Here is a 12,105-nt window from a genome sequence, read left to right on the forward strand (position 1 = left end):
CCAGTAAGTTACTGTAAATACGACTGAAATCACAGTATTTAATTGTTTTTCATTTTACAGTGAATATATAAATACTGTAAATGGAAATACAGTACCTTTACTGTAAAAGGTATTCACAGTAACTTACTGGCCAATTGTTGCCAGTAAGTTACTGTAAATTTTACAGTAAATTTTTTACAGTGTAGCCAAGGATATAATTCAGTTAAACTACAATGATTAGCCATTCTGAGAGCATAAACTTAACATTTTGATCCAGTTAATCATTAATTTGGCTCTAGGTCCCTTTCAATATTGGGGCTATTGAGTGGATGTAGGCTGTAAAACCTCGGAGAGGGCCAAAGTTCTCTGGAAGATTCAACCCACATGCATGATGTTTTCCCACATGTCTCTGTTCCGCCCAGGTAGTTTACACATTAACCTACAATGCATGACTTCCCTACTCAACCTTAGCCACCACCAACAGCAAATATATCCTGCCGCAGTCTACCTAATGGACTGACTGATGGATCAATTCAGTTGTTCATAAGCATGCACGTGGGTGGTGGGTGTGTATGAGAGAGAGAGAGAGAGAGAGAGAGAGAGAGAGTAGAGAGAGAGAGAGAGAAAGAGAGAGAGAAAGAGAGAGAGAGAGAATTGTAGGGCACTGAACTGAAAAGGTATATGATGTCAGACATGCTTATATTAACACAGAACTCAACTTCAAACTTCCCATAAAGGTCTATAGCAATGATGTCCGGCTATAAATGGCTATGTGAAATCAATTATGAATTTATCATAATATGCCATCCAACGGTCCCTCAGAAACCCACTGACTAATAATATTATCCTGACTAGGATTGAAAATCCTCACAGCTATGAGTTGCGTTCAACTGCGCTCAAGCACAACTAAGTGGCCAGTGAAGTCACCATCAGGGTTACAAATTGCCCTCATGAGAGACGACACGCACACGCGCGCGCATATACCCAAAGGCGGGGTGGTGCCAGGTGCGTCCCAGGTCTGTAAGCGCCACACTCGGCCGAGGATCTGGAGAGGAGCCACAGCTCAGGTAAGGTCTTTACACAAGATTCACGATTAACTAATCATAATCATAATCTAATATAATCTGATCATGTTACTCTGATCATCTTTATCATCTCTGCGCCCTTCTATAATTGGCTAAAACGATCAATTAGGCTCCCCTTAGCCTATTTCATGAAAAGTCTGATTGGCCACGTCTAACATATTAATATTAATGTCAGAAAAGGGGCAGAAAACATCTAGTGTTTTGTTTAGTCTCTAGGATAATCACAGTCTAATTAACAATGTATGATGGAGAAACGATCAAGGCGTCTCAAAGTTCAACGACTTACAGTAAGCTACTGTATGCTACTTTATTAAATGTGCAAACAAGGCTTACGACACTCGAATAGTCATTTCAACCGATGCACATTTTCTTCAGTTTAAGCAACAATGAAGACCATAGTCAATTTAATTATGAGAGACCTAACATAATTTCTGTCACCAACTTGACCGACTGGTTCGACCTGTTCTTCCGCAACGAATGCAGACTCAAAAGCCTATAGCCTACCTAATCTACTCCATACGGTGGGGTGTGTGAGTGTTTCCATGCCAATTACCATAATGGATCATCATACGGACTCTGGATTTATAATTTGTGCTTCACGTGCATGATTTGAATATTTGATATTAATAAGTTCGTAACATCAAACAGACGTCCTCTGTAGTTTACCTCCCACAGCCTACTACTTTGTTATGGGTATATTCACGATGAGGGTATGCGTTTGACATTTTCCGCATTGTAGGCTACATGTCTGTGTAGTAGGCTACCTCAAATATGTGATTAAGTTGGATGTTGTTATGACTAGACAAGCACACAAAACAGACATTGTTGTCCTTGAACTCACGTTTAATTTTAAAACTATTCAACTTGAACACATTATATTAACAATACTGTGGGAAGAAAACTGGACCACATTAGGACATTTTGTATAGGCCTACAATTGTGATGTCGATGAAAGCAGAGAATTATCACATTGTAATGAAAATGGCGGGTGTTTCTTTCAAATGTCCAGACTTCTTGAGCAGCAAAATGTCCACACTCAATTTGAACATCATAATTGCTGATATAGTTTTTATACTTAACCACTACATTTTGCCACCAAATAGTTTGCCCACTACAACACGTCTTCTATGTTATAAAAGGTAGGCCTACATTATGTTTAACAGTTTCACTTAAATGGGGTTAACCCAAGGAACAATAACAAACACTACAGATAGGATTGAATGCAAATACTTGGCAAAAAGCTACATTTCCTTCAGATGTCTACTACAACACACATTCCATATTATATTCCATGCAGTCTAAAATGACCAGTGACCATGCAGTTACCATGATGAAATGGGTTTTTATATCCTTCAGCAGATGAGGATTACACAACAAGACACATAAATAATGATATTTCAACAAGGTTTACGTCTCTATTCATCTCACCAGAACAGATAAAGGTTAACATTTATTTCAGAATTGTGATAGAGGTTAGGTTTCATGTTAGGTGACTTCCTTATTAGAGTCGTTGCCATGCAAACTATGACCTGTAGACTATAAACCAGATAATGCCCGTCATGCACTCGAATGCTCACAATGGGCCAACATGCTTAGTCTTGTATTACAGCATGCATCCTCTCCAGGCACAACCTTAGAAACATATTTGTCATCAGATGATACCATTATTAATATGATCAGGAAAAAAATGCAATATTCATAACAGTCCTATTTAATTTGAGTGATGCTGTGAGTAGCCATATTTTGCCATCCCAATCTAGTTGCTCATGCTTTAATGGCTATTAGCCACATGCAAGCTCCGATCTGCCATCCCATATGAAAAAGAAATAGAAAAAACTTGTACTGCCAGCAATGTGTTTTATATACAAAACTTGTATGATTTATTTTTGAAAGTGGCCCCTTTCTCGTTTTCCTCATACAATGTCATAGGCTATAGCCCTTACAGGTTACACGTTTTGTATATAAAACACATTGCTGGCAGTATAAGTTTTTTCTATTTCTTTTTCATATGGGATATAATGAGCCATTCTGCATAACATGGCTGTCCAAGGCCTTGGTGATGAGCTAGACTTTGGGATTATTAAAGAGTCCAGTGTTCATCTCCTTTCAATATTAACTTATAGCCAACTCACTTTGTTTACGTGTAGTTAGCCTATTACATAATTCCCCTGCATTTTAGTTTATTTTTGCCACAATATGTGATTCAAGACCATGCAGTGACAATGATATAATGACACTGATGCAAACTGTAACTGCAAAAAAACGTAAGGCTACGTTGATACATGACATGTTTGTTTGCATGTTCATTCAGAGGTTTCTCTTTCAGTCCTTCACAGACCGAACAAGGATGGCCAACTTCAAGGGGCATGCGCTGCCTGGAAGCTTCTTTCTGCTGTTTGGGCTGTGGTGGTCCGTCAAGGGGCCTTGGATACGGTGCGCCCGGCAGCGCTTCAACACAGGAAGGAAGAAAGCACCTTCTGTCTCCCGGAAAATCGATTTGATCGAGGGGTCATTGAAAGTTTTTTTTGCCTTTGTTGGTAAGATCTCACTAAAATCGAAGATTATAGAAATAGAAATAGTATTTGGAGTTAGACAAAGATTTTAAAATGTGTTGGGGTCTGCTACAACACCAGTGGCACAACCACCGGGCTCAAGGTAGCTGTGACATTAAAAAGGGAGACCACACTGTAGCTTAAGATTCAATTTATATATTTTATTTTAACATTAAAAAGATAAAGTCAGTAATGTATGAAAAAGGAAAGTGTAATGCAAAGTATGTCTAGGGGTGATCAAACAAAGAGTGTAAAACACGACGTCGGTGTGAAGAGCTGGCAACGGGCTGAGGCTCTCCCCAGCGGAGCAGCCATCAAGTGATCAGGCAGGAGTCGAGAGCAGAGCCAAGCCAAGAGAGAGAGCGGCCATTTCCCAGGTCATCTTATAGCACCACCCATTACTCCAAGCACCAATGGGCCCACTCCTTGCTCTGCAAATTGGTGAAGCACATATCAAAGGGGCAGAGCCCACACAGGCATTAGAAAAAGGGTGCAACACTGAGAATGACCAGCAGGGTCTTAACACCAGCCTTTCCATTCACACACTGTAGTCTAACATCTGTGCTGACATCTGTATAATAGTGATAGTGTAATGTTACAGATATTGCATATTTCATCATTACTGTATTGCTATGACCTCTCTCCTGATTTTTCTGCAAGGTTTCTCCACAGAAGATCCTATTATACTATGTTTATATATACATTTTGTGTTTCAGGCATTATGGCAGAACAGTTTGTCCCAGATGGGCCGCACGCACATTTGTACAATAACGGCTGGGTCAAACTGATGAACTGGCAGCATAGCACTATGTATCTCTTCTATGGCCTCTCGGGTGTAGCGGACATCCTCTGTGCCACCTCACGCTTCGTCCCTCAAGGCCTCGACCGGATGGCGCTCGCGCTCGCTCTGTTTGTTGAAGGTTTGTTTACGTCTCTTAAGATGAATTCACAATGATGCCGAAACCTTCTTTTTCTCACAATTTGCTGTCAACAGGCAGTTTTGTTTCTGACAAATTTCTGACTTCTATTTGCTGTACATACTCCTTGTCTTCTTCAGGATTTCTGTTTTACTACCATTTGCACAATCGCCCTATGTTGGACACGCATGTGCACTCTCTCCTGCTGGTGGCAGTGTTTGGTGGTGCTGCCAGTACGGCTTTGGAAGTCTTCCTCAGGGAGAACGCTGTACTAGAGGTCCTCAGATGCAGCCTGGCCATCCTTCAAGGCTCCTGGTTCTACCAGGTGTGTATGTGTGTGTGTGAGTACTGTGCCATCTCTGCTGTTATTGGCAGCCCTCACATATGGCAGAGACATTATTACTTACTTATCCCCATATAACAACTGAGTATTATCAAAGATCCTTCATTACTGCATCCGCTTTAACCCTCTCTGGTATTATGCTTATTGAGTGATATTGTGAAGACCTGAGCTCCATTCAAACAGTGGCAAATATTTGTGGTGAGCATGTTTTCTTCGAACAGTTCAATTTCAACAATTTGGTGGTCCATTGCAACTGTAACACTTCGTCCAGCTTACATCCAGCTCCACTGTATGTTCGCAGAGAATTACCTCCCAGGTTTGCAAACATTTGCCAAAAACTCAAGGCAAACAAAAACCTGTTTGCAAACGTCTGTGAATTTGAACACACCTTATGTCACTGGTCCATAAGTTTGTGTATGTATTCTACTGCATCCTTAATATTTGTGTTCCTGCACCATTTTCTTTCATGTGGACATAAATAAAATGTGCATATGTGCAATGGGGATTTAATCCAATTAGATGTCTTTACTGACAGCTTTAAAACAAGGGATGTACTGTAGTGAAGGGAAGACAGCTTAAGATCAGTGTGGTCTTAATATTTGATAGAATATTAAGAATATCATTTGATTAACACTAAGCTGTGCAATATTTCAACTGTGACAACAAAGATGTTGTTTATGCTGTCGTTGAGGTCTCACATAATTTGAGAAGTCCAAATGTCATGGTGTGGGTTTGTAATTCCTCCTCCATTAGTCCTAATGCATAATGTTTCCCGCTGGATCTCTCTTTAGATTGGTTTTGTGCTGTACCCACTGAGTGGACCGGAGTGGGACCAGACTGACCACAACAACATGATGTTCATCACCATGTGCTTCTGCTGGCACTATGCTGTAGCACTGCTCATCACTGGTGTCAATTACGCTGTGGTCTGGAGGTGAGTAATACTACCAGGCTGGCTTAGAAGCCTCTCAGTAACATACAGTGTTGGAAGGTGCATTGCAGGGGTGTAGCCAGAGGGGTGGCTCCGGGTGGCACAGGCCACCCTTGAGATTCGATTGGCCACCCTAGGTGCCACCCCAAAATCCTAGTCTAGGCCTTTCTTGATGCACTTGCAGTGTGCCAGTTTGCAGTTATAGTCTACATGGCTTTTTAGCATGTGAGTTTACAGTAAGCCTACAGACACACAAACATATCTATTTACCTATCGCATCTGCCGGCATTTATCTTATCACACACACAACCCAGTATTATGACGGTGGAATCACGTCACGTCACATAGGCAAATTTTTATATCTGTTTATTCTACCTACTCAGCCGACATTGGCTAGGTCAGTAAGTGCTGTATTGTAAATAGCCTAATGTAATATTGACATTGTTGGGAGTTTACATAGCTTACGCCAGTGTTTCTTAACTGGTGGGTCAGAACCCAAAAGTGGGTCGTGGAGCTTGTCATTAAAAATGGCTAATTGGAAATGCTTCCTGATCAGAGCTACTATTGGACCTTTATTTTGATCAACTTTATTCGCAGCCTATTATGTCATTCATTGCCATGGGCATAGATAATGTTTATGTGACAGGCCATGTTAGATATAATTTTAGGGAGCTAATTTTACAAAAATTTCAAGAAACAATCATTTTAAATGCAAGTTGGCTGCAACCCTTAATGTTTGAAGTAAGTTAGAATATGGATTCACTATAGATTGAGGACAAAATAAGACAGTAAACCCTGTGTGTGGAGTGTACACAAGAGCATAAAAGCATCCAAACTAAAATGCCACATGGAAACAAGGCACCCCTGTCAAAGACATACATGTCAAGTAGTACTTTGAAAGGTAACATCAGCAGTTGAAGACTTCACAAATGTAATGCCAAACATCTACATTTTCCAAACATGTAGGCCAGGCACTTTGCATGTCTTACCGTGTAGGCTAGCTCACCATATTTGTTGACTTGAATGCTATATACAGTATATACTGGTAAATAAAAAATGTCACACATTCCACTTTTGCTCATGTAGCCTAATTCCTGAGCGGGTTTTGTTCAGAGCTGAAAATGCAACTGTGTTTAACAGAGGACAGATGTAGGTTATGCTAGTAGTTAGCTTTCAGTATGGTACGACCTGTTTGTAAATGATGCGTAATAAAAAAAAGTGTTTAAATCGTCCCTGCTGTCACCTATATGCTGGTGTCCCATATCCAAGGGAATATTCCCAACCCTATGTCCCGTCACTCTGTTTCGAGGGACAAGGGGTAGGCTAGGGAAGGGGAAGAATGAGAAATGAGATTGGGCCTTACGGTCTGTTAGCCTGGCTAACGCCTACCACTTCTGAAATGAGACGTGGTCTGGCAACCAGACGTTCATTTTCTCGTATTTGAAAAAATGCCCAGATCCGTTCATTGGGCGCCACGGATGTCTATCAAATACGCATAGCTCACCCAACTCGTTCGTATGCAACGCTAAGGGCTGCCGTAAATGCAACGGAAACTTCTCGGATGTTCTGTGATTGGTTCACCAACATCAGGCGAACATTTGGGCGTTTCCAGACTGGCTTAGCAGCGGGATTGAAATCACCGCACAAGGCAGTATGGGAAAACCCAGGCTAACGGTCTGTAGCACTATGAATGCAATGTTATGCTTCCATAGAATCTACTTCATTGGTAGATAGCTGGCTTAACCAGCAAACCTAGTTTTTAAAGTTTTTAAATTGTTTAGATTAAGGTTAGTCTTTAGTTGGTGTTTATTTCTTCCTATTTTGTAAAAACATATTTAAATACTTAGTTGAGAAGTGTTTGCTGATTTGTATTTAATGTTGGATGATTTTGTTTAGCTCTTTGCCAACTAAGACAAAACAAAATATTTTGACATCTACAAAAACAGATTATAGTGGGGAACAATGTTCTTGGAGGAGTATTTTTTATATTCTATATACTATTATATATGGAATATTTTTCTATATATTTTTCTGTCTTTAGCACGAGTATTCTTCATATTTCTACATTACAGATGAAAATCGATTTGCGTTGCATATTTCAGCATCATCTCTTTATAGATTTGATAATGGATGTTACACTAGTAGGTGATCGTGCCATTTTCTTTTTTTTCCACTCATTTTTAGTAGGCAAGGTTAACAGTTGTATTTAGTTCCTGGTACTTTCTGTTTGACAGTGACTGTTTTGACTGTTAATGCTACGTGTGCACTTATGATCATTATGTGATCATTCTCTTACACCTAAAAGATCTGTTTTGAATGTGTGGCATGTGTGATATATAAAATAAAATGCCAAAATTACTAGATCTAGCAAGGTCCTTGTCACTGGACATTGAGACTCTTTGTCCAAGGTCAAGAGTATGAGCAAAAGATTGAGTAGGGAAGGAGATGGTGAGAGGAATTGGAGACAGGAACAGTGATGGGGGAAGATATGCTGTGCTCTTTGGCTGAGGGACACCTGTGGAGTCTCAGGGATGGAGAGATGGAGAAATGGGCTTTTGGTTCCTGCCAGCACCAGCACTATTTTTTTTTAGTAACCTAGGAGAAGGGTTGCAGGCGAGAGGGGTAGGCTGGGGTGAAGTTGCGGTGCATCCGGTGGTTTGAGTATGTCTTCACATCTGTCATTTGGATGATGAAACCCAGCTCCAATCATGTTTCCCAGGCCGGGATATTGAGTCTCCCATAAGTAGGGCCTTATCATCTGTCAGCTGAAGGCTCAAGCCTGGACACACCGGGAGTGTTCTACGCTTGTGCTGCTCCAGTTCCATTCTGTTGCTCCCAGTCTCCATTTATCTGCTGAGGTCCTCGGTTTGTTGTTGTTGTTGCTGCGGGCATTCCTCCGCTTCGTTGCAAATAGCTTTGTTATGGTTTCACAGAGCTCTTGTTTTCCTCTTGTTCACTGTTTATTTAGCAGATGGTGCCAATGGTGAATGGAGAAAAGATAGCCGTTGCTCACAACTTTGGCACGAACCATTTTCACTGAAGAGGGTCTTTAAAGACTTTTTGTGGGTGGCACTGTTCTCTGTCATTTTCTCCAACATGCACAATGTATTTGATATTGTATTGACACTAATTATCAAAGTCTGTTTTTGTGTGTCAAAGATGGCTGCATTTCGAAGGCACAGGAGTATAGCTGTAACAATGTAATTCCAACAGTCATCAAGAATAAAGGTTGTGGGTTGAATGGGTGCACTGAACGAGCTGCCTTTTGCTGGTGTCCACCTTCCTGCTGTGGTTTGATCGCTCTCCACTTCCCTGGAAAATTCTTCTCTTTGGTCACTAAAACATTCAAATCTGTTTTTGCATGCTGCAATGGGGACTGAGGGTTTCCCCTGGCTCTGAGCAGTGGCGTAGTTGGTCAACATGGCTGTGTTGCTGTTATGATATGTAGGAGTCACATATCTGGCTAGTTTTGAGTTTACTGGTGTCAATGTAATTACTGAGCTTTTTGTGTTTCGATTTCTAGGTACTGTACTTTGTGGCAGTCATCAGTATCTACATGTGTCTGTTAGGTCGACGTATCTATTTGCAGCCAATCATCTTCAATTATAACAACTAGACAAAGATTGTGACAGAGATTTTGATCAGAGGTGCCCAAACATTTGCATGCTATGGACTGTATGTGTAATCATTGAAAATGCTTTCATAAGCTATATTGGATGCGTTGTATAAAAACGTATTGGTGATGCTTGAAATTCACAGAGATTTATTATGGTACCGGAGACCATCAGGTAGTGCCACCCTTAGGATCTGAAGACAAAGAAAACTCAGACCCTTATATACCATCTCAACTGAATCTTCTAGAATCTTCATCCTCGCAGCGTGACTCAGACAATGATTATCTCACCCATATCAAAATCACGTGAAGCCAGTGTTCGGTGTCAACTTGTCATAAGAGAAACATACAGTATAGCTTTGTGCAAGGTGACCATCACCGTCTGCCACTCTAAGGCTCCACTCCATCCCTCAAGGCCTAGGCGCCTCTACAGTGGAGACTGCATTACCCTGGTAACACTGACACCCATTCCCTGCCTGGCGTCTAGAGGCCTCAGATAAATGTGACCTCTACATCCCATCCTACCATGGGCGTAGGTTTAGGTGGGGGGGGGGGGGGGGGGGGGGGGCGCTTGGGACTAGTCACAATCAATATCTTGAGATGACATAATTGTCCCCACCAGTATTTTATTCCTTTGTGCTATCTGGACCGATTCCAACGGCCAGGACGACAGTTGATTGGCTGAAACCAAAGGGGGGGTTATCTGACATGCACAAGAGTGTCAAAAGCATACCTCACTTTGTGGTGGCAATGGCACTGGCAGATAAGCAAGCGGGTGTGTCGGGTAGGTTTATCAGGGCTGTCTACCAATACATTACCCCAAAAAGGCCAGTGTAAAACATTTTAATATTCCCTTTACCCTTCAGCACATTCTTGACTGACTGTTAATTACCTTAAGTTAGAATCCTGCACTTGCAACAAACAATACATCTGGGACATTTTCCAGACGGTTAGAAGGTTGCCACCCCCTCTGTGGGGGAAAACATGCTAACATCACACATGAAAGTCAATGGGCTAACTCGCTAGCAGAACACAAATGTTTTCCCCCACGGGGGGTGTTTCAGCCATGGTTAACACGGTAACTGGGGGCGGTAACCACGATTATGACGAGATGCCGTCTGTATGTATGCCTCGCCTAACACTTCAGATTGTGTTCTCTCTCTGTCACAACAGGGTTGTGGGGACCTGTGCCAACAAGCCAGTGTCTACTATGGAGATGGGACTGAGGAAAAACACAGCGGATAGCTCACACAAGTCTTTACTTCAAGAATCTGATGAGGAGTGAAGAATGAAAGCGCATTTTTGCAAGTTTCGGACTAAATCATAAAGATTAGAATTGAATTGTAAAATTGAGTAGAATGGAGTGACCTTTGGGATTTGACCTTTGACCTGATTACTTTAACACTCCAAATATCTCTCTAACAAAAATATTGTCTCATTATACTCTGTATGCCTTTATTTACCCTAAAATGTGAGGTGTTAAAACTGTGTCCATTCTAATTTTGCACATCATCAATGCACTGTGTCTGCTCTTTTTTTTTTAGTGTTCTGATCTTTATTCACCAATTTCAAGATGAATCATGTACATAATAGTGATGTCATTAAAGCACCTGTTTTGAACTGATGTGTCTGCAGCCTCTTTTCAGCTAGGGACTGCTAGGATCGCCTGTGATTAAAGTAACTTCTGTCATCCTCCCTGCATTTGATGTGATCCCTTCTGCACGCCCATATGATGTGTTCTAGTTTCTGTATCTATGCCCTTACTTTGCTCCACCATTTTCTCCTTCTTCTCCCATATCAGGCGCCAGGTCAAATAGACCTTACTTATTTTACATAGAAACTTGATGAAGTTATGAAGGCGTTCATTTGAAACCTGAACTGACTGTTGCTATAATATAACCATCCTGCTATTACAGTTGTGTTGCACGCAAACCATCTTTGTGTTTTGTTATTTTGTAAATTTGTTTGTTCATTGTTGCCATGGGTACGCTGGCGACTGCGCCACTCCATTCGGCACTGTCTGTATTTGTGAAGCACTTTGGGTTGTACTCTGTGCACGTTAAATGCACTATACAAATGAAATGACTTGACTTGACTTAATATAATGAGTCAGCCATAAGGAATTTGGCCTACAAAAACAAAGGTTACTTTCATAAGCTTTAGTGTTAGTACAAAAGTCTATCAAAGTTCAAGAAGCATTATTTGCACACAACACATTATTCAACCAAGTAAACTCTTATCAAAGACCTGTTATGCACACTTTTAATTTTTCTGGGTTTAAACAATAATTTCTGTTAAAGTTTGTAAACCTGAATTTGTCACTAATATGCCATTAATATCCATACAGCTCAGAGTACAGTTGGAATCAGAATGTAATTTCTTTCACAACAAAAGGCCTGTTACATCATTGGAGGAAGGAAGTGTGAAATGCAACAGATCGATGAGCACAACTGTGCAAACTGGTGTAAGTGCCCATACTGGTTGAATTAAAGTGTAACTGCACCCGAAAATATGTCTTTTGAGCTGTTGATTGATTGAAATTACTCATAAGTGGTGACCTATACTATTACCAGGGTTAATATTGACAAAAATCGTGTTTCCCGAGAAAAGTAACATTTCGTATGATTTTGTATTGGAGATATAGCTCTCCGTGCCCTCTACAGGTTGAAACATGCCATGGCATTT

General features: G+C 40.9%; 1 protein-coding gene across 2 annotated transcripts; it reads left to right on the forward strand.

Annotated features, from left to right (window-relative positions):
* Positions 1-962: 962 nt before the first annotated feature.
* tmem45b (transmembrane protein 45B) lies at positions 963-11,040 on the forward strand. Of its 2 annotated transcripts, none has more exons than XM_062545126.1 (6): positions 963-1,046; positions 3,391-3,601; positions 4,333-4,536; positions 4,674-4,858; positions 5,668-5,810; positions 10,594-11,040. In XM_062545126.1, exons 2-6 carry the CDS (start codon positions 3,412-3,414, stop codon positions 10,703-10,705), a joined length of 834 nt encoding a protein of 277 aa, XP_062401110.1. In that variant the 5' UTR covers positions 963-1,046; positions 3,391-3,411; the 3' UTR covers positions 10,706-11,040. The 2 variants fall into 2 exon arrangements, with proteins under 2 accessions (XP_062401110.1, XP_062401111.1); XM_062545127.1 differs by having other exon boundaries at positions 988-1,046; positions 3,376-3,601.
* Positions 11,041-12,105: the final 1,065 nt, after the last annotated feature.

Source organism: Sardina pilchardus, chromosome 9, assembly GCF_963854185.1.
Source record: "Sardina pilchardus chromosome 9, fSarPil1.1, whole genome shotgun sequence".
Classification (NCBI taxonomy): domain Eukaryota; kingdom Metazoa; phylum Chordata; class Actinopteri; order Clupeiformes; family Clupeidae; genus Sardina; species Sardina pilchardus.

Excerpts from the sequence above, each read along its gene's own strand:
- tmem45b (XM_062545126.1), top strand. The coding sequence starts at position 3,412 with ATGGCCAACTTCAAGGGGCATGCGCTGCCTGGAAGCTTCTTTCTGCTG. Across the intron at positions 4,537-4,673 it reads GCTCGCTCTGTTTGTTGAAG|GATTTCTGTTTTACTACCAT; the intron begins GTTTGTTTACGT and ends TGTCTTCTTCAG. Across the intron at positions 5,811-10,593 it reads AATTACGCTGTGGTCTGGAG|GGTTGTGGGGACCTGTGCCA; the intron begins GTGAGTAATACT and ends CTGTCACAACAG.